This window comes from Antennarius striatus, chromosome 5 (assembly GCF_040054535.1).
Source record: "Antennarius striatus isolate MH-2024 chromosome 5, ASM4005453v1, whole genome shotgun sequence".
Classification (NCBI taxonomy): domain Eukaryota; kingdom Metazoa; phylum Chordata; class Actinopteri; order Lophiiformes; family Antennariidae; genus Antennarius; species Antennarius striatus.
In genome coordinates, this window is record NC_090780.1 from 16,685,103 (window position 1) to 16,706,458 (window position 21,356).

A 21,356-nucleotide genomic window follows, 5' to 3' on the forward strand; every position below is an offset into this window, starting at 1 on the left:
TACAATTTTGATTTATCATTACCAGTCACTTAATACAAAATTTGGCTGAAGGTAATTCAAGACTGAAATAGATATATGATATGTGTAACAGTGATATATATATATGTTTATATATATATATATATATATATATATATATATATATATATATATATATATATATATATATATATATATATATATATATCACTGTTACACATATCATATAAACATATATATATATAAACATATATATATAAACATATATATATATAAACATATATATATAAACATATATATATATAAACATATATATATAATTTAATTTTTTTAATTTTTTTAATGAACTTCTGTGGGACACATGTTAAGACACTAAGCACCCCCTATCACCCTGTATTGTTTTTGTAATTCTATTATTTCAGTTTATGATTTTGTGGGCTCATATTCTGTTCATGTACAATGTCAAATTTAGTATTTTAGTAACGAATGCATGGGTACAATGAGCAGAGTTCACACAGGTACTTTGGGCAGCCAGGTGGCCTTAGAGGTCCTTAGGAAGGCGCGGGCAGCTATTCCATACTGTGTATATGGACAGCCTGCGGCGCACAGAGAAGAGGCTGATGTGATTGTGTCTGTGTGTTTCAGGTAGGCAAAAGTACATTAAAGTAAGGATGTGGATGTATAATTTGCGTATGAATGTGTTGCCTTCTGACCAAAATACAACTGGCATGAATGTACAGAATATGGGGAATGTTTCAAGTAGTTGCGGGGTGATTAGCTGTTCCATATTGTGTATATGGACAGCCTGCAGCGCACAGAGAAGAGGCTGATGTGCATGTGTCTGTGTTTCAGCATTTTTTCAAGTAAAAGAACCTAAAAAGTCCCTGGAAGTCCGTTTATTTACGTCCAAGTGTGCAACACTTCCCCAAATTTTACATTTACTTTGTTTTTATTTCCATGATTTCTTGTGTTTCGGTGGGGCAATTATTGGGGGTGCACACGCCCAGGCATCCTCGTGCTGGAGGTCTGGAGAGAGAGAAAAATAAAAACACAACGGATCTGCTCCACGTCTCCTTCAATTCTTCGGCCATCGACAGTCAAAGTTTTCACCGTCATTATAAATGTAACTGGCCAGTTAGGGCCGATTACATGTGGGCTGATGGGTGCTGTGTAAAGCTTGTGGTCATTCCATTGAAGTCACCAAGGTGGACGCAAATGATTTTCTAGGTTTGCTACTGGGGATATAGTCCCTCTGCTGGATCTAGCTAACTTTAGTGGGCAAGTTCAAAGGCGTCTACAATAAACAATGAAGGCTGGTATTAGCACCTCAGAACATAAACAGGGTGGCCTTTTCTCAGCTCTACCTTCCTCACATCCTCCTGAAGATGTTGCAAAGGTTAATGACTAAACTTTAAGCAGGGGCGCCAATAATAGTTGGTAAACAGGTTCTCACCTGAGGTCCACCTTCAACACAAAATTTATTACAAGCTAGTGACAGCACTGTCTCTATTGTGAGAGTTGTGTCCTTTTCCTTGCTCTGGCCGTCTGTGGAGTACCCTTCATTTACCAGTTTGGCCACCCATCACTGCTCCTCCTCTCTAACTATGGCCTTTGCAAGAAAAAAGATAATGGGACCTTGTCTGTGACCCACCAGCTCCTCCTGTGGCTGGTGGGTCCATGGGAGGATATACCCATGTCCCTGATCAGACCCCATGGGTGAAGGCCTGGAGAGTGGTTTGCAGGCATCCAGGTGTATGCCATCAATAAAGGAGATAGGAATTCTTGATCAAAGAATTCAGGAAAATATTTGTGAACTAAACTTGTTTTAAAGTCAAAACTTTACTTATAACTTGTAGTATGTGATAAAAGCTGCACCTTTTGTGTTTCAGAATGAAAGCTATGTTTTAACAGCTTATCCATGGGCCAATATACAGTACATGAGAAGGATAAAAACAACAACTGAATGACAGTGATATCTTCAGTTTAATTATCCTTGTGTTCAATCTTGAATCCTGGTACGTTTAATATTTTCTGGACTGTTTCAGATCTAAAGGTAAACTTGAATCAATGCACGTTTCACACATTAACCACACTTATCTCAGGTATTTTCAGTTTCATTGTGATGTAATACTTGCCTGGAAAGTCCAAATGTCCATATCCAGTGACGTAGAGTCTGACAGTGAAATCTGACTGCAGAGTGTGTGATTCCTTTCAGTTTTAAAGATAATGGTTGTCTTTACACATCTTGTATTTGCTTCTTTCAGGTATTTGCCAAGACGCATGGAAACATAATTGTCAGGAATAATGATACCATATGTCAATGCGCACAGGAGATTGCTATTTTTACACCATATTATGGGTAAGTGTACAATTTTTTGTCATGTAATGTTGATATGAGAGCTTGTATCTGAGCGCAATGTTGAGCTGAGGCATTCCATGAGCAAATGTGCGACTATGATACTGAAGTTTTGCACAGGCTGCTTTTTGTCTTGTTTTTTGTGATCTATATGAAGGTTATTGTCAGTATTTCATTTTCTGTCTAGCAACAAACATGTGCTAGATGAAATCAAAGGCATAACAATCTTGAGGCAAATGTCTTCTCAAAATCAATAAAATAAACAATTCAGATGTATTCTTCAGAAAGAACATGTTTGCATATATATGGTCTGATAAATGCTTAGGCTGTAATTAATTCATTTCATTCATCCAGTCCATATTCTCTCATGATCCACAAGTCTCCAGTATAGGAATGAAGGAAACAAATTATGGATCAAATAAACAAGACTTGTAGACATATCCTACAAATTGCTTGGTATAACTTTTTTAAGTATTGAGAAGGATTTTAACAATTACCTTTCACTTTGTCACTGTGTACAAATAATGTCAATAGTTAAGATGTGACCATGTTTGCCAGCGCAACAGATAGAGGAACAATTTGCCATTAATGTTTAACCTATTTAAGCATTTGGTTCCTATGTGGACTAATTCATTAACATACTCCCACACTCAGTCACCTATCACCATGGACTTTGGTCGTTGTGCTAACTGTCACTTGCTGTGCTCTGTACTTTTAACATCTCTTGCATGTTAGATTTTTTCTTCAAGCTGTTTGAGGGTCTAAAGGTAGAGAGTGGTCTATACAAAATTGTAAAGCCCTCAGAGGCAAACCTTTTAACTGTGCATTCGTTTATTTAATTCATTTAATTTTGAATTACAGGACCTTCAAATCCAATATTGCTATTAAATTATTTAAGAAAGAAAGAAAAAACTCTATCCCCCGTGGGGAAATTATTTCCATTAATATAACTGACATGCATACATATTATTCTTTTCCTTTCGACTTTTCCCTTCAGGGGTTGCCAATGCGAATCAATTGCCTCCTTCTAACTCTTCGTCTTCTGCATCCTCTTCTCTCACACCAACATATACAGTGAAGTAAATAAGCATTTGATCTCCCGCCGTTTTTGGCACTTGTTATTCTAAGAAATAAATTAATAGTCTCGGATTTTTATGGCAGCTTTACTTTATCAGTTGTAAAAAGAATATTAAGAAAAATATTGAGAAAATTAAATGAAATAAAAAATAAAAATTAATTTGCACATCATTGAGGGAAATAAGTATTTGATCCCCTTGCAAAACATGATCTAATACTTGGTGGCAAAATCCTTGTTGGCAACCACAGCTGACAGATGTTTCTTGTAGTTGCTTACTAGGTTTGCACACACATCAGGAGTAATTTTTGTCTACTCGTCTCTGCACATCATCTCCAAATCCTGAAGGTTTTGAGGCTGGCGCTTGGAAACTCAAAGCTTCAGCTCTCTCCATAGATTTTCAATAGGAGTAAGGTCAGGAGACTGGCTAGGCCATACTATGGCCTTGATGTGCTTCTTATGGAGCCACTCCTTTGTTTCCTTGGCTGTATATTTTGGGTCATTGTCATGCTGGAAGACCCATCCATGACCCACATTCAGTGTCCTGGCGGAAGCAAGGCGGATGTCACCCAAGATTTTGCGGTACATGGCTGTTGGGAATTAAAGTTCTAGCTGGCAGCCACACTGACCGCACAGGAAGCAAAGGTTGTGTTCAAGTCCTTTATTGGGGACACTCTGGATGAGTGCCAATGAAGTATGCTAGTGGTTCTGTGAAGCAGGCAAACAATTAACATACTGTAATATGCCCATGAAACAATAGGTTCAAACATGAAATTATTCAAATGCATAGTTAAATTACAAACATGAAATGAGTTAAATTCATGATTAAATTAACATTAGTCAAACTTCAACTTAAATGCACAATAAATTGTAATCAATAAAGACAAACGACTTACAATGAAATATCAAAAGACACACAGCATACATAACCAGCTTCAGCAACATGCTGTCAGTGACAAAGAGGAAGTTTTGCCCATTCTTGTCTGTACAGTGGTACCTCTACTTACGAAATTAATTGGTTCTGGAAGAAATTTCATAAGTAGAGAATTTCATAAGTAGAGATGCGCTTTCCATGCAAATGCCCTAATCCAGCGGTTCCCAAACTTATCAGTTTGCGCACCCACTTCTACCTCCTGATTTAGCTGACGCACCCCAATGCCCAAAACATGAAAAAAAAAGAAAGAAAAGGCGTAGTCTTTATAGCCATATAGGTATCAAGTTTAATAATATAGGCTCCTGTTAACACAGAATAGATTGTGCAATAATGGGCCTAATGATCTCTCACTTTAGAATCGGTGGGGAGAATAATAGTAACAATATAAAAATGACAATAATAATATTTTAAGTCAAAATGGTCGCCGAGTGAGCCGACTACAGATGAGTGATGAACAGCAGTTATTACTATGCAGGGCTCGAAATTAACTTTTTTTCTTGGTAGCACTGGTGCTCCCAAATTTAGAAGTTAGTAGCACCAGCAAAGACTTCAGGAGCACCTACCCAAAAGCAAGGCAGTGATGGAGCGATAGAGAAGCTCTGTCCATCTCCGTTCCTCCTCTCTCCCTCAGGAGAGCAGCCACAGCTGCACTGTCATTGTTTCCTGGCAGGACCGCAGGAGCGCGGTCTCACAAAAAAAGGCGCACCAGATTTTTTCCCTAGTCGCACCGGTGCTCCCAAATGTATTTAATAGTCACAATGATAAAAATTTGGACGCATATGCGACCAAAATGGGCGCAATTTCGAGCCCTGCTATATAACAAATAGGCTTATTTAACAAACTGTAACAGTTATTAAATGGTAACAAATATGCTACTCCACCACAAAAAATCAAAATAACATAGGCCCAAGTTCAACATCATATTTTCTCTTTCGAGTACAAGTCTCATTGTGTTCTTTACCCCCATCTCCCGATGAAGTGTCCGGGTGAGTTTTCTGTGTTCTGTGCTCCTCATTTTCAGTTTCCCCTGTCTCGTCATCATCACTCTGTTTCCTGCTCGATTTCTTCAGCCTGGTAGACTGCACAGCTCTCAGTTGTGGCCAAAGTATCCTGTCCTCTTTCATTTCTCCCAGATTTAGTACCGGACAGACTGCCCGTTTTCAACTAGTTATGCATTTCGGCATATTATTTTTGTTGCTATCACAACAAGCTAGCACGTAGCTAGGAGAAAGCCAAGTGCATTTTGGGTATTTTTTTTTATTTAAAATTTTCCCAAAACGTTTTTTAATTGAAAATTACAAATGATTTCCATGAATGAATTTAAATATTTAAACTGTTAATCCTCCATTAAAAAGTGTTTAAATTATTTATGTAATTATTTATGTATTTCAAGGTGCTCAGCTGCTATTATACTCGTGCACCCCCCAGCGGCAGCTCGCGCACCAGAGGGGGTGCGCGCACCACACTTTGGGAATGTCTGCCCTAATCCATTCCAAGCCCCCCAAAATTCAGACGTAAATGTTTTAAAAAGCTTAAAAATGCATCAAAACATGTAACAAATACATGTTACAATTAGATCATTACACAATAAATAAGAGTTGTGCATAATGTAAAAAACAAAGAATAGAGTAAAGGATAAAAATGATGGTCATTTACTGCTGTCCTCATTGTTGTTTGCCCTCTTTGGTTCATGCGCTCTTGCCTCACCATGCCGAACAACAGAGTGAATTCCAGTCCTCATTTTGAACTTCTCGAACAACCCGCGCGATGCCTTAAACTCCTTAAGCTTCTTTTTGTTTTAATAACGTGGCAGTACGGCCATATTCTTTGGCGAGATCAACCAAACGCAACCTTTTCTTATGTTTTTCTATAAACTCTTGCTTTGTTTGTAAGGACAAAAAAACTCTTTTCTTCGTCTTTTCTCCGTCACTTTCCAGGGGTCCATAGCGAATACTCTAATAGTTAATATACTTACAGTACGTAAAACTATCAGAACACCTCATGGGTCGAGGGCCGAATGACGAGGACACTGCATAAACACCGATCTAGCTCCACACAGAGGTCCCTCTTAGCCAATGGGATGCCAGGAAGATACTAGGTAATAGCCAATGGCAGAGCAGCTATAAGAATGTTGCGTTCTGAAACCTGTGGGAGCTGCAAGTAGCTGCCCATACTGTACTTTTACCTTTCGTAAGTCGAAATTTCTTTCGTAACTAGAGGTAATATTTTCCTGCTGAGGCGTTCGTAAGTAAAACATTTCGAGACATTCGTAAGTAGAGGTACCACTGCATTTCAATTGGGTGGCATGGTGGTATGGTGGGTAGCACTATTGCCTTAGAGCAAGAGGGTCCCAGGTTCGATTATGTGCAGAGTTTGTATGTTTGGCTTCCCTTCAGGATCTCCGGCTTCGTCCCACCACCAAAACAATTTCTAAAAATTGTTGTAAATTGTCCCTAGTGTGTGAGTGTGAATGCAGTTCTCGTTTGCGTGCGTCCTTGAGGATGCAGCAGAAGCCGAGTGAAAACCAGCAAATATCTGATTATTTGTACCGCCATGGACGCAATTTTTTCCATGGGTAAGGCACGGCTAAATGTCAACACCCAAGACAAAATGTAGCTTACAAAAAATATGTGTGGAGAATCCTATGTTAGCTTGGTGCAGTGTCCATGGGAGAATATATAAATTAAAGGCAAAAAAAATTATCAAGTGAAAAGCAAAAGGGAAAAAAAACTGAATTCCATCTTTCTTAAACTGTTTTTTTAAGAATGACCACAAGGCTTTAAGATTTTGATAAAAATAATATGTAATTTTCCTGTTTTTTTCCTTTTTACTGAAACAGTTATGATGCTGTTACTAATAAAATCATTAAAATCAACAGTTGTTTAGTTTTTATATTGTACTATTGGCAAAAGTCAATCCTTTTACTTTTGGGATGCATAAATGTCATGTTGGGATGGATACATTTTTGTTGAAGTGCATCCCAAAGATGCACTACTTCCTTGAGGTCAAATGTACTCAATGCGCTGGCATCTCATTTATGATGTACCCTGTCTCCTACCCGTAGTTAGCTGGGATAGGCAGCAACACACCAATTACTCGCAAAGCACAAGAAGTAGCTGTAGACGAGATGATCACGGTTGTTAGGATGTTGTTTTTCATCTCCCTATAGGTGGATTTCAGTGGAAGAGCAGCTATAGATCAGCCACCCTACTGTCAGCAGTTCCTGTCCGGCCCCTTATAGATGAACAGATCTGCATTACAGGACGCTTTCTTCCGCCACGCAGTCCTGTCACGTTACATGCACAGATGCATAGTGAGGAAGGTGACCTGTGGGAGGCATTTGCACATTATAATACAAAAGCAGATGGAACTGTTAATTGTGAGTATCACTGACAGTATACAACAGTACAGTTTGCATTTACCGCTAATGGAATAGATTCATACAACACTTCATACAAAAATGATGGTTCCAATAAACACTTAAAAATAAAATAATGTATGTGACTTTTTTTGGGGGGGGTGGGAGGTTTGCATTGGAAAAAACTTAGATGTAGTATTGTGATAGAGCAGGATTGTAGCGCCAATCATTCTGGGTAAAACATTTAGAGATCACTTACTGAGTTACTTGTATGCAGGCAGTTAATGGCTATCGCCTCTGACCTCTCCATAGTGACCAGAGATCATTCAGTTGGGGGTTCATATTTGGGCTGTGAACCAATGGGACTGTTCTGGAGCCTACAGCCGAGTCATGGAGCAAGAGAAGGTTTAAGGCATGTGCTAAAAGAAGTTGTCATCGAGATCAAAGAAATGAATTTACATAATACATGCACATTTTATCATGTCATATTTAAGTCTGTGTCACAGGGTTTTCTTGAACATTTTGGGGACGATTTCATTATGCTAAATAAATGTTTTTCTTTGCAATTAAAGGCCAGAAAAAATGGTTGATGAGAGTTTCCTGATTGATCTCAGCTCTTTTTTACAGGCTAAGAAAACAAAATGTAGAGACTCCGTTTGTGACGCTTGTTTCCTTACTGGAGGGTCATGTTTCTCCCATTGAGGGACAGAGCACTGAGCTGGCTGCTACAACAATTGAGCGTTGGTACATGGCACCAGGTGTACGTAGAACAGAGATTCGCCAGGATGGTCTTGTAGCTACGCTGTTTTTGCCACCAGGTGAGAACAAGATCTGATTCACTCACAAGAGTGACTAGTGAAACCTTATGGATTCTGAACAGCACATATAATGTGGATTTCCTGCAGGCCCAGGTCCATTTCCAGCCATGCTGGACTTGTGGGGATTTGGTGGAGGATTGATGGAGTACCGTGCTGCATTGTTCGCTTCCAGAGGCTATTTGAGCCTGTCCCTCGCTTACAAAGGGCACAGAGAATTGCCTGGTCCACAAAAATGCATAAATGTTGGTGATTCATATTTCAGGGTAAAATGCAATCTTTTTCATGATATATTAGCTGTTTCAATGAAAATGTTGAAAAGATTATTAATTCCAAGTCATATCTTCAAAATTTTTCTTCACCTGGACAGTCAGCCTTCCGGTTTCTTCAGAATCATCATCAGGTCTGTGCAGACAGAGTTGGAATCATTGGTCTGTCATTTGGAGTCTACCTGTCCCTTCGAACTGCGGCACAGACTGGTGTCAATGTATGTTTGTGTCCATCATCCATTAATCTGAATTATGTGTATTATTATGCCTGTCAATCACACCTGACAAATCTCAAAGAAATATCAAAAAATAATAATAAAAGACTGAGCTAGTAGGACAACGCTGGATTTTAATTATGTGTGGTCTCCTTTTCAGCCATCCTGTTTAATCTGCATCAATGGTCCCGTAGGAAGTTCTGTCAAGCTGTTAGATGTGGAGGGCAGGACTGAAGAGTTTGAGAGGTCAATGACAAAAAATGTGATTTAGATGTGATTTTCCAGGTTATCTGAAGGAGGGAAGGCCAGCACCCAAGACATACATTCATAAAACAGCTTTATATTACCCGAAGACATATAAAATGTAATATAAGATGTGTTTTCTTGTCTTCATTTGTAATTCTAGTGAGAAGAAATATTGGTGGTATGATGATCAAGGTCGGGTCAGTTTCCGAGACGTTACCTTGCCTGCTAACTTTGTCCCTGGGAGCAAAGTGAAGGTGTTGATAGAGATTTCTCAGCCTCTCTAACCACCTGATGCAACCCTAACACTCAGACCATAAACACACCTGTACAAACACACTCATCCATTCATTATTTTGAAACAATTCACTTCACATATCGATGAATTATATTGATAAAAGAAAGTTTTTTATTTTTGTAGGTGGAACATCTGAGCTGTCCATTAATGTACATATCGAGTCAAGATGACTTGAGCACTTTATCCGTTGCAAATGCCCAACTGGTAGGTTGTCCAGAGAGTTGTTTTTATGTTAAATTTATTTTTTATGTTCAATGGCAATTGAAATACCAGGATAAGTTGTTTTTTAGATGTGTTTTTCATTATACTTGCTAGCTATTCAGTTATTCCATCTATCCATCTTCCACTGCTTATCTGGAATCAGATTTTGGGGGCAGCAGCTTCAACGCGGAGCCCCAAACTTCCCTTTCCCCGGCCACATCCACACACCAAGGTCTCCTCCCAGCTGGACGTGCCAGAAACACATCCCTAGGGAGGCGCCCCGGAAGCATCTGCACCAGATGCCTATGCCACCTCAGCTGACTCCGTTCCACGCGAAGGAGCAGCGGCTCTACTCTGAGCCCCTTGTGAACAGCAGTGTTTCTCACCTTATCTTGTATCCACAATCTCCTTCTTTCGGCCATGACCCATTGCTCATGACCATAGGTGAGGGTAGGAACGAAGATTGAACGGTAGATAGAGAACTTTGCCTCTCGGCCTAGCTCCCTCTTTGTGACAACAGTGCGGTAAAGTAACTGCAATAGCGCTCTTGCTGCCCCAATTCTCCGTCCAATTTCACGCTCCATTGTTCCCTCACTCGTCAACAGGACCCCAAGATACTTAAACTCCATCACTTGTGGAAGGACCTCATTCTCCACTCAGAGAAGGCAGTCGACCGGCTTCCTGCTGGGGACCATGGCCTCAGATTCTAAGGTGCTGATCTACATCCCCGCCGCTTCACACTCGGCTGCAAACCCAGTGAGCACTGCAGGTCATAGGCCGATGACGCAAACAGAATCTCGTTCGTGAGCTCCTGCTCTTCGTTCATGTTCAGGAAGTTAATAGTCAGAGCCTGCAGCCGCTGCTCATCTGCAAAAAGCATCGATGCAATCCTCAGCCCACCATACTGTAACCCCTCCTCACCACGACTATGCCTCGTTATCCTGTCCATGAAAATCACAAACAGAATTGGTGATAAGGCGCAGCCCTGGCGAAGGCCAACAGCAACTCGGAACAAGTCCAACTTACTGCGGAAAACCCGAACACAGCTCTCAGTTTGGGTGTACAGGGATTGGATGGCCCTGAGAAGAGGCCTTATCACCCCATACTCCCTCAGTACCTCCCACAGAATATCCCTGGTACCTGATCGTATGCCTTATCCAAGTCCACAAAACACATGTAGACTGGATGGACATACTCCCAAGCCCCCTCTAGGATCCCTGTGAAGGTAAAAAGCTGGTCCATTGTTCCACGACCAGGACGGAACCCACATTGTTCCTCCTCAATCTGAGGTTCGACAATCAGCCAAACCCTCCTGTCCAGTTTCCAGCACCTTGGAGTAAACTTTCCCAGGGAGGCTGAGGAGTGTGATGCCCCTGTAGTTGGCACACACCCGCTGGTCCCCCTTTTTAAAAAGAGGAACCACCACCTCAGTCTGCCACTCATTCGACACTGTCCCAGACTTCCATGCAATGTTAAAGAGGCGTATCATCCATGACAGCCCCTCAACATCCAGAGCCTTCAGCATTTCCGGGCGAATCTCATGAACACCTGGGGCTTTGCCACCGTGAAGTTGTTTAACCACCTCGGTGACTTCACCAAGAGAGATTGACTCGAATCCCCCATCATCCTCCAGCTCTGCCTCTGCAACAGAGGACAGGTCAGTTGGGGTAGTTGGATTCAGGAGTTCCTCAAAGTGTTTCTTCCAATGACCGACAACGTTCTCATTCAAGGTCAACAGTGTACCATCCTTGCCATATACAGCTTGGATGGTTCCCCGTTTCCCCCTCCTGAGATGTCGGACAGTCCTCAAGAACAACTTTGGTGCCGTCCGATAGTCCTTCTCCATGGCCTCTCCGAACTCTTCCCACACCATCTGTTTTGCCTCCATCACAGCCGGGGCTGCAATCCTCTTGGCCTTTAGGTACCCTGCAACTGCTTCAGGAGTCCCCAGGGACAACATGCTCCTGAAGGCCTCCTTCTTCAGTCGGACAGCTACCCTGACCACCAGGGTTCACCACAGTGTTCGAGGGTTACCGCCCCTTGAGGCACCCAAGACTTTGAGACCACAGTTCTCAGCTGCAGCTTCAGCAATTGAAGCTTTGAACATCGACCATTCAGGTTTGATGCCCCCAGCCTCCACAGGGATGCACAACAAGCTCCTTTGGAGGTGTGAATTGAAGGCCTCACGGAGTCCTCCTCCAGATGTTCACAGTTCACCCACACTACTCGTTTGGGCTTACCAGGTCTATGCAAAGGTTTCCTCCGCCAATGGACCCAACTCACCACCAGGTGGTGATCAGTTGACAGCTCTGCCCTTCTCTTCACCTAAGTGTCCAAAACATGGTCGAAGGTCAGATGATAAGATCACAAGATCGATCATTAATCTCCAACCCAGGGCGCTCTGGTACCACGGAACACTTATGAGCATCCTTGTGTTCAAACATGGTGTTACTTATGAACAATCCATGACTAGCACATTCAGTTATTCAGTTATTGTTGTTGGTAAATCATTTTATTACTCTTCAGATTGAAGAGATGCTGAGGGCTGTAGGTAAATCCCAGCTGTTCACCCATCTGTCCTACCCCGGTGCTGGTCACCTGATTGAGCCACCTTACACACCAAATTCACGAATGTCACTGTGGAGCACCAAACCCCAAAAATGTGAGATTTATCCCAGACTTTTATTTCTCACTCAGCCAAATCCTGTTACAGTCTTACTGTTGGATGTTGGATATGAGCTTTGGATGAAAATAATCATTACAATGCCTCTGTTTTCTGTCTCTGGCAGTGATTTCTCTGTTCGGAGGTCATCCTGCACCTCATGCTGCTGCCCAGGAAGATGCCTGGAAGAAGATCCTGGATTTCATGGAGAATCATCTGAGATGCTGAATTTGCAGTGGATACGGCCTTGATATAGACATGAATGTTACTCCCAGATGTTGCTCTCATATGGACAAGTTTTACAGCGACATCTAAAGGATGATATGTTGCTGCTGCCAAGCCACATGTTGGTGAATTGCTTGAATATAACCTGCATTTAGAAATTTAGTTCTGCATCTGTGACTGTGCAACTGGATAAAAATGACTGAGTGCAAATGATTGCTTTTATAACAAATATATGGTTCTATATTGTTGTCACAACTTAGACATTACATACTCAAACTTTGATGGTTCTATACAAAAGCTGATGCAGAAAATGCCCTTGGAATACTGTGATCAAGTGATTGCCGAATCAAGATGGATCAGCCTGTGATTTAAAGTTTTGGTATGATTTTGAATGGGATTTTGAGTGGGTTTATGCTTTGTGTTTTCATTGACCATTGTTCCATCACTTTATGATCAACAAGCTATACAATGTACATCAGTAAAAATTGTCAGCTTGGATGATTTGTTCACTAACATGTAGTTTTCCCTTATTTATTGAGCAGTGCATACAGTAATAAAGTATGTAATACAACACTGGCATATAGATTTTTTGTTCCAAACAGTTCTCCAAACTCGGGGCATGCTAACCACTGGGAATCTAATGGGATTTAAATGATTCTTCATTGTCGGCAATAATGCTGTATAATGTGTACTGTTGTTCTGGCTGTCTGGTTGTCACTTCAAAAAGAGCTCTGGGCCTGAATCAACATTTCTTTCATGGTTCGGCGTGGCAGTGCTATTGTGTGGCAGGGATGTGGGCCAGGCTTGTGGGTGGAGCCACGGCTTCACACTTGATACTCATTCCACACACCAGTGACTGAGTTTCACACCTGATCATCGTTGGTGCTATCATGATGAGGCTTTTTAAGCCAGGTGGAATGAGCGCTAGTTGCTGGTTTGTTTCTGAAGTTTAGTTCCTGTAAGTCTGTTCTGTTTTTCTGCCTTGTTCTGCCTGGATTTGTTTGCGTCTTGCCCATGTAGTTTGTTTTGGATTAAAGCTATGGTGTCTTTGGTGTTCTGCATTTGGGTCCAAACCCCTACCCTCGTGACAATTTCATTGAAAATGACAAACAATTACACCTGAAACCTGTGACCTTAGATTCACTCATTGTTGTTATGTAGGCCAAAGGGCGTCTTCCATTCACTCACTGCAGTGCAACCTGAAATGACGTTCCATGTGAGACAGTCAATGTTACACCTGACAATGAAGTCCGTACATTACTTGGAGACAGTACTGACTAAAACATACTGTACTTGATTAAGCAAAGGATATTATGAACCACTTAACAGACAAAAATAGAGAGATTACCTTGCATACCGACAATGTCCATCTCAACTATTTCACAGTAGGCCCCTAATGTCTACCTCTCAATGCTGCTCTGTTTATTAAACACTACCCAGACCCAGAATTATGGCCTCACATGATATTCAGGTAAGGATGTTACCTCCTTGAGGAGAGAAGTTTTTGTTCAGCATTGACTGGTGACGTGAGACAGCATCCAGTTAGAAGAGTATATTACGAGTGGACATGAAATACTCTTGAGTTCTCAGAACTTGGATCTACTTGGTAAGAAAGACTTTTAGAAGCTCTGTAGAGCTTCATTACCTTTTGTATCAATCTTGAGTAAATATGTTTGAGCAAATCTGGCACTGTGTTCTCTTTCTCAAATCAACAAACTAGATGTTGGATGAGGTCAAAATAACCCGACATAAGATAGCCTTTGACCTTATTGTTTTGAAGGTTTTTTTATTTGTTTACTGTTCTCATTTACTCATTCTGCCACGCACTACGCGTACATTTATCTATGAAGCAGATGAAAACACTAATATGCAACTCCTAGACCTACAGTAACCTGTTTTTGTCATAAATTGTCAAGTCACACAAAGTCTGTGATGATACGAGTTACTACGAGTCACAACAGCATGGGTGTTTGAGCATCGTACTTCATAAAGTGTTTAACTGAGTGCAGTATTTTCTGCACTATAAGGCGCCCTGGATTTTAAGGTGCACCTTTAATGAATTGTTTATTTTATAATTTGTTTCATATATAAGGCGCACCAGATTATAAGGCGCATATAATAAATTTAAATGAGATTTTTTTTAAAACTAGTGGCTGTAGTGGCGCTATCCGTCCACTAGCTAGAGCATTCATGACTGTGAGTACCTTTAATCAGCAGTAAATGGCTATTGTTATGTCAATGAAGCCATTCAGAGCCTCATCAAGGAAACTTTATCACTTGATCACTTTGCCAGAAAGAAGTGAATACGCATATTAAAAAACCTGACATTAAAAACTGGTCAAATTCATTACAAGTGGACCACTCAGTTCGAACAGAGCGGATTATTTCCTGATCTGAAGTTCGAAGCAGATATTTAAGCTCCGACGTTCGTCTTCGTTTATTAATTAAATATTGTTTCGATCGATTGGTAGTCTAGTCGGAGGTGAGGTGCAGCTATGTGCTGCTGCACTGTGTGTCCTAAACAATTTTGTAACCAGTTTTTAATGTCCGGCTGCTAATTTACTGGCAAATGCAACGCTGTTTTACTCATAGAAATGGCTTTAACTACAGTGTCTCAACGCCGTGAATCTCACAGCATGTTGCTGCCACAGAATACACAAGCCGAAATGCGCCCCCACCCGTAACGTGTTATTTCAGGTATCAACTACATTTGCAAATCAATTGCAGCACACCAGGCACCTTTGCCTAGCAGTGACTCAACTCTTAAAATGTCAGAAAAGGCTGGAAGTTCAGCTTTGAGGGTTTTTCATTCACCTTTATGCCAGTTTCTCCTTGTGTTTCCACAGACTAATAGAATGAACCGTCACTAGATTCCAGATGACAGCACAATGGCATTTTTTAGACCAATTAAGTATAAAGTGGGTTATTTCCGGTGCCGCAGTAGTTGGGAAATACTGAGATCAGTCAGTCAGTCAAGTTTTATTAACAGAATTGTTGAAAATTCCATGTTTTCTACGTTATTGTAGCCAGGTACCGGTGGTCTCCACAGGCTGCTCTGCCGTCAGACAGCAGGTCGGTGAGAGCTGGGACTTCGGCGACACCCCTTGACTACCGTTGTTAGGGGGCGTAGTGCCTTCTGAGGGTGCCTCCTGGTGCAGCATGACTGCTGGCCAGACTGCCGGCTTTTTTTCAGCGATCTTATTTTTAACAGTTGCGGGCCAGGGCCAGCAAAGCCTTCTCTGCTGGCCTAAAACATACTCAGTAAAACACACTCATTCATAAATGTTTTTAAATGAAATTGTAATATTATTTATTTTTATTAAAAAGGTTTTTCCATTTAAAAAGTTGGATAAAACTTTTTATCTAATTGTATTTCAGCTACCTATCGTTATCAGGTTCCATGAAATCCCCCAGACCTTCAGAATCCAAAGTGATGGTTCTGTCTGTTGTAATGAATGGACAAAGCCTGTTCAGTGTACAGCGCTTGGACCAATCAGCTCGCAGACGCACAGACCTGAGGCCCTTCATGCGGGTCCTTTTTAGAAGCTTTCTATTTCGCTGACACCTGCTGGTGCAAAGGAGTTATTGGAGGGCAGTGGCAGACAGCGTTGCTGCTCGGACACACAACTCCGATGGTTTGCGGAGTAAACCTTACTTGCTACCTCAAACCTAACTGCTAGGTTAGGTTTCATTTGTCATTCTGCGAACCTGAACCAGGACATTCGCCACTACCCATGATGAGGACACTGTACTTTCTGCAGAGGGATTTAAAGCACGTCTGGAGGATTTTGAGTTTTGTTTTTTGCTCAACACATTCAATGGGATTTTTGAACATGCTGATTGCGCTTTTTGCAATACTGCAGCCAAAAACATTGGATGTACAATTCCGCTTGACAAGGGTGAACGAGTTTCAGTTACAATTAATTGGGCCTGACTCAGTTAAAACTGGTTTACAGCAGGTTCCTGTTCTATAGCACATGAAAGACAGAAACACGTCACAAAACAGTCAAAAAGACAGACAGCAACACAAAACATTTAAAGAGGCAGGGACTTGAATGAAGTATGCACACGTTATGGGTTAGGTTAGTGGTTGCAAGTGTATCCTTCCATCAGGTAATGTTTATAGTGTTTAAAACGTGTAATAGAGGTTATTGTTCTAATATAATATATCTCATTCCAGAGTTGGTTATATGTGTGAAAAAATTATCTCTGACCATAGCTATTTTTGTAAGCTGGTACTGGAATAAGTGCTTGGGAGACTGATCTAGTGAGACGTTCCTGTCTTATTTTGGGTCTTAGAACCAGTGAGTGTTGAAGATGTGTTAATGTTTTGAATCCAATGGTAAAATTTCATAGCCTGATTATTTGTATAGTTCTGGAAGGTCAAGGCATTAGAATGAGATAATCCAGTACAGTGGTGAGTCCAGAGTGGAAATTTACCATGAATCTTATAAACTCTATTGCACAGTCTTGCTATTGGGTCAGTAGTTTCCTTTGTGGTGAGGGACCAGATTGGGAGGCAGTAAGATAGTGTTGAAAGAATTACTGCATGAAGATATGTGTTAGAGACAGTAATGGTAAGATATGATCTGATCTTAGTATATACGTACAGTTTCTGGTTGAGCTTCATTGTTAAATAATGAACATGATTTCGGTAAGTGAGATGTGAATCAAGAACTACTCTTAGATATTTATAGGTTTCTGCAATGGATAGCTTATGGCTAGCAAAGTGAATTGGGTTTGAGATGAATATGGATTTCTTAGGTGAGTGGAAGTACATGCATTTGGTTTTCTTGACATTAATAGTTAAATGGTTAGGGTTCAGTTGGGTTTCTCTGTTTGTTAAAGCACTTTGAAATGTCTGTTGCACTGATTAGGCACTATATAAATAAAACTTGATTGATTGATTGATTGATTAGCATTCAAGCAGTCGTGTAGGATACTGAGATCAGAGCAGTTTAGACTTTACAATATTAGGGTCTGGGTCAGAAAGAAAAAGGACAGTGTCATCAGCATATAGCAAACAATTGGAGTATTTGCACACATTTGGAAGATCATTAACGTACAGTAGAAAGAGTAAGGGTCCCAGTATGCTACCCTGTGGAACTCCCATATCACACAATAAAGGGGACAATGTTACGTGATCAATTCTAACCACCTGAGACCTGTTTGATAAATATGAGGAGAGCATCATTACCACAGAAGAAGAAAGTTGGAATGAGCTAAGTTTGTGCAATAAAATCTGATGATTCACTCTATCAAAGGCTTTACAGAAATCAATGAAAATGGCTCCAGTGACATGACCTTTGTTGAGTGAAGTACGTATTTGTTCAGTGAAAAATAATAATGCAGACATGGTTGATCGTGTGGAACGGAAACCATGTTGGGAGTCACTGAGCAGGTTATTAGTGTGAAACTAATGTTGGATCTTCAGATTTGAAAATGGGGGTGATTTGAGCTGTTTTCCAGCCACAAGGGAAAACATAAAGCCTGATACAGAGATTTATCAGATGTAGTAAAAGAGGTATGAAGCTGTCAGCATGAATCTTTAAAAAATATATATATAAACCATAAATATCACGGGAATGTGAATTTTTCAAAGAATTCAAGGTCTCAAACAGCTCTGTTTGTGTCATCTCAAAAAATGAGAAGTGATGTAAGGTAGGAGAATAAACCAATGGGGGGCAAGAGTGAGCATCAAAATTTGATGGTAATTCTCTAACAGATGAAACAAAATACTTAATACTTAATATTTAAAGCGCTTGCAATTTTTTCAGATTCAGTGATGAGAGTTCCCTGTAGAGAGATTTGAATATTGTCATTCTTTTTTTCCTCATTTTCCCCAGTGATGACTTTAAGTGTCTGCCATAATGTTTTAGATTTAGAGGCAGCTTGAATAATTTGTTTTTGGAAGTAAGCAGCTTTAGCCTTATATAGTTCAGTCATACATTTATTTCTGATCTCAATAAAATGTGTTTTATTTTCCAATGTTTTAGATGATCTATACATTTTAAGAGAAAATGCCTTCTGTTTAAGTAATTGCAAGATTTCGGAATTTACCCACGGTAATTTACTCTGCCAAGACTGACCCTGTATGCAGTAGTAAATTTTTTACGTATTGACTACACTCTTTCATAGAGTTGAGACAGGATTTTTTCTGGGTTTTCTAAAGTCAGTTCATTGCTCCAATCAATATCATTAATTTCGGCATTAAACTGAGGTAGTTTTCAGTTTGGGATTTTGAGAAAGAACGACAAGTATGGCTTCTTGAAGGTTTTACAGTTTTTCTAATGGCATAGATTAATGAGTGGTCTGATATTGCAGTATGAATTACACCAAACAGTGCATGCATATTTAGATGGTTGATTTGTAAAAATGAGATCAAGGACTGAACTGCATGTATTTACAAATCTAGGGGGGTCTTTAATTAATTGATAGAGACCAAACTTTGTTGTAGCAGCTTTCAGTGATTTGGATGAGCTGTTCCAGTCCATGTTAATGTCACCCAAAATAACCTGTGACGAGCACACCTGGTTCTCTGAGCATGCAGTAGACAATAGTCAAGCTGCGGGAGCACTTAAAACTGAGTAAAATATGTTCTCCGTTAAGATAGTCTGCTAGGATGGATACCTTCCTTCAGATAAAAGGAAGAACATTTCCAGAAGAGGTTAAAATTGTCAATAAAAACCAGTCTGTGTGCTACACTGGCTGACTGGAGCCAAGAATGGAGGCTGAGGATACGGCTGAAACGGCCAACGCTGTGTCTCAGTTGTGGTAGAGGTCCGGAAATGAAAACGCGCTTTCCACAGTCTTTCAACATGTGAAGAAGCCTGCTAAAATCCTGCTTTAAAATTTCAGAAGTCTAGTTGGAGACGTCATTGCATCCTACGTGGATAACAACATTCCTAGCGCTGGGATACTACGCCAGGAGACCGAGGATTTTCACCTGGATGTCAGCCACTTTGGCACCAGGAAAAAAGACTGTCTCCGGTGATCCTCTCCTGACGTGCCTTATAATTGAATCGCCGATGACCAAGGTGGTAGGAGACGAAACTTGCGGTGCAGGATGGGACTGTGCACTCTGTACAGGAGCAGATGATGGTGAACGAGCTGAAGAAGAGCCCTGCGGAGCCGGGGTGAAATTCGGCTGTGCACGGCGAGGCGTGGGGTGACTGGTTCCTCCAGGCGTGTTCATCAGGCGGGCCGGGAGTGGTGGAGATCCATGTGAGGTGAAGAAGGAGGCCGTGGGTTTCCAGCCAGTGGAGGAAATTCATGTAAATCTAAGATGTCATAGCGGTTGTTTAAATGACTGCAGCCAATGAGTTAATGTCTAAATCATACATTTTTAAGATTGACATACTGCAGCGTTTAACACCTGTTATGATTAAATAGTGACTGGGAGACTGCCCTTTTCCTAACTGCTGCTGATAGCCACTACTTCTCTCTGCTCTCATCCTGCATCGAGTGAATGACAGGAAGTGAAACATGAGGTCAAATATTTTTTTCAAGAATGAAAAAAAAAAAACGGTATTAACCAGTTTACAATTATTTTCTGTTCCGATTCTGTTCTGGAACACTAACAAATATAAAGTTTTGGGTTTCGTTTTCGTTCCTGCCAAAATACCAAAAGTTTCCGGTTTTCATTTTCGTTCCATGAACCTGTTCAAAGCCCTGATATTAATCCATATACAAGGCGCATCGGATTATTAAATGCACTATGGGATTATGAGAAAATTATAGGCTTTTAGGTGTGCCTTATAGTGCGGAAAATACTGAAGATTTCTTGTTCATGTCTACCCCTGACCGCTTGACGCTGGTACTGTAGTGATCTGGATGACTTGTTGACAGGAAAGATCCATTGAGGCAGCTTGCTGAGGAGAACAATCTGAGGAGGTCAATCTCATTGAAGATTTCTTGTGGAAGTCTTCCAGGTGAATGATACAACCACTTTTGTATGAGGTTCTCATTAACGGTGAAAATCCTGTTATATATATACTTATATTGAAGTATATATAATGTAAAAATATCAATTGCTTGAATATAATCTTAACCTGCATGTCAGTCAGCATTTTTTCCTTACTATCTAGTCATCTATGCCTGATGAACAAAAGACTTTTGCTGTGCTCTAGGTGTGTTTAGAAAGGAAGGTGTTCTCACAGCGCTTACCTTACCCTATTACCTGTTTGATATACAGTATAATATATCTGCACTGTCTGCGTTCACATTTGATCAAATGGGGTCACATCATCTTGGGCTTCAGGCTAATGCTCTCTATCATTGAACGTCAGGTGTGTGAATCTGTCAAATGCGGAGACACACTTATGTCACTGGACCTTACTTATTTTCACATACTGTAATTGTTTTTATCGATGAATGGCAAATTTTGATTCAACACTTGAAAATGTGTTTCATAATGTCATAGTTTTTTTATTACTATGCATACATTTTTTATAACAGATTAATATGTAAGTGTGTACCTTTTGTAAAACAACTCACAATTTCATATCACTGAAAGCTGGTTCTATTTTTTCTTCAATTCTCTTTTTTTGCTTTCTGTCTACTGATTTGTGACACTTGTGGTCTTTAAGCCATCATGATGGTCCTTTGGGACTAATAAAGTTTTTTTTGTTTTTTTTTAATTTGAATCAGTGTCTAACAAACACATACATCAGTTAAACAGACATAATTATACTAAGACTGAAAGGGTTGCTTTGCAAACTAATAAT

The 21,356-nt window shown here is 40.4% G+C and overlaps 1 protein-coding gene across 1 annotated transcript; it reads left to right on the forward strand.

Moving 5' to 3' along the window:
• The first annotated feature begins 2,186 nt into the window (after positions 1-2,186).
• Positions 2,187-13,611, forward strand: LOC137594889 (peroxisomal succinyl-coenzyme A thioesterase-like). Its single transcript, XM_068314489.1, has 11 exons — positions 2,187-2,338; positions 7,514-7,723; positions 8,015-8,114; positions 8,330-8,520; positions 8,608-8,783; positions 8,888-9,004; positions 9,162-9,247; positions 9,408-9,501; positions 9,666-9,746; positions 12,270-12,405; positions 12,533-13,611. The coding sequence occupies exons 1-11, from the start codon at positions 2,284-2,286 to the stop codon at positions 12,631-12,633; spliced, it is 1,347 nt and encodes a 448-aa protein (XP_068170590.1). The 5' UTR covers positions 2,187-2,283; the 3' UTR covers positions 12,634-13,611.
• Positions 13,612-21,356: the final 7,745 nt, after the last annotated feature.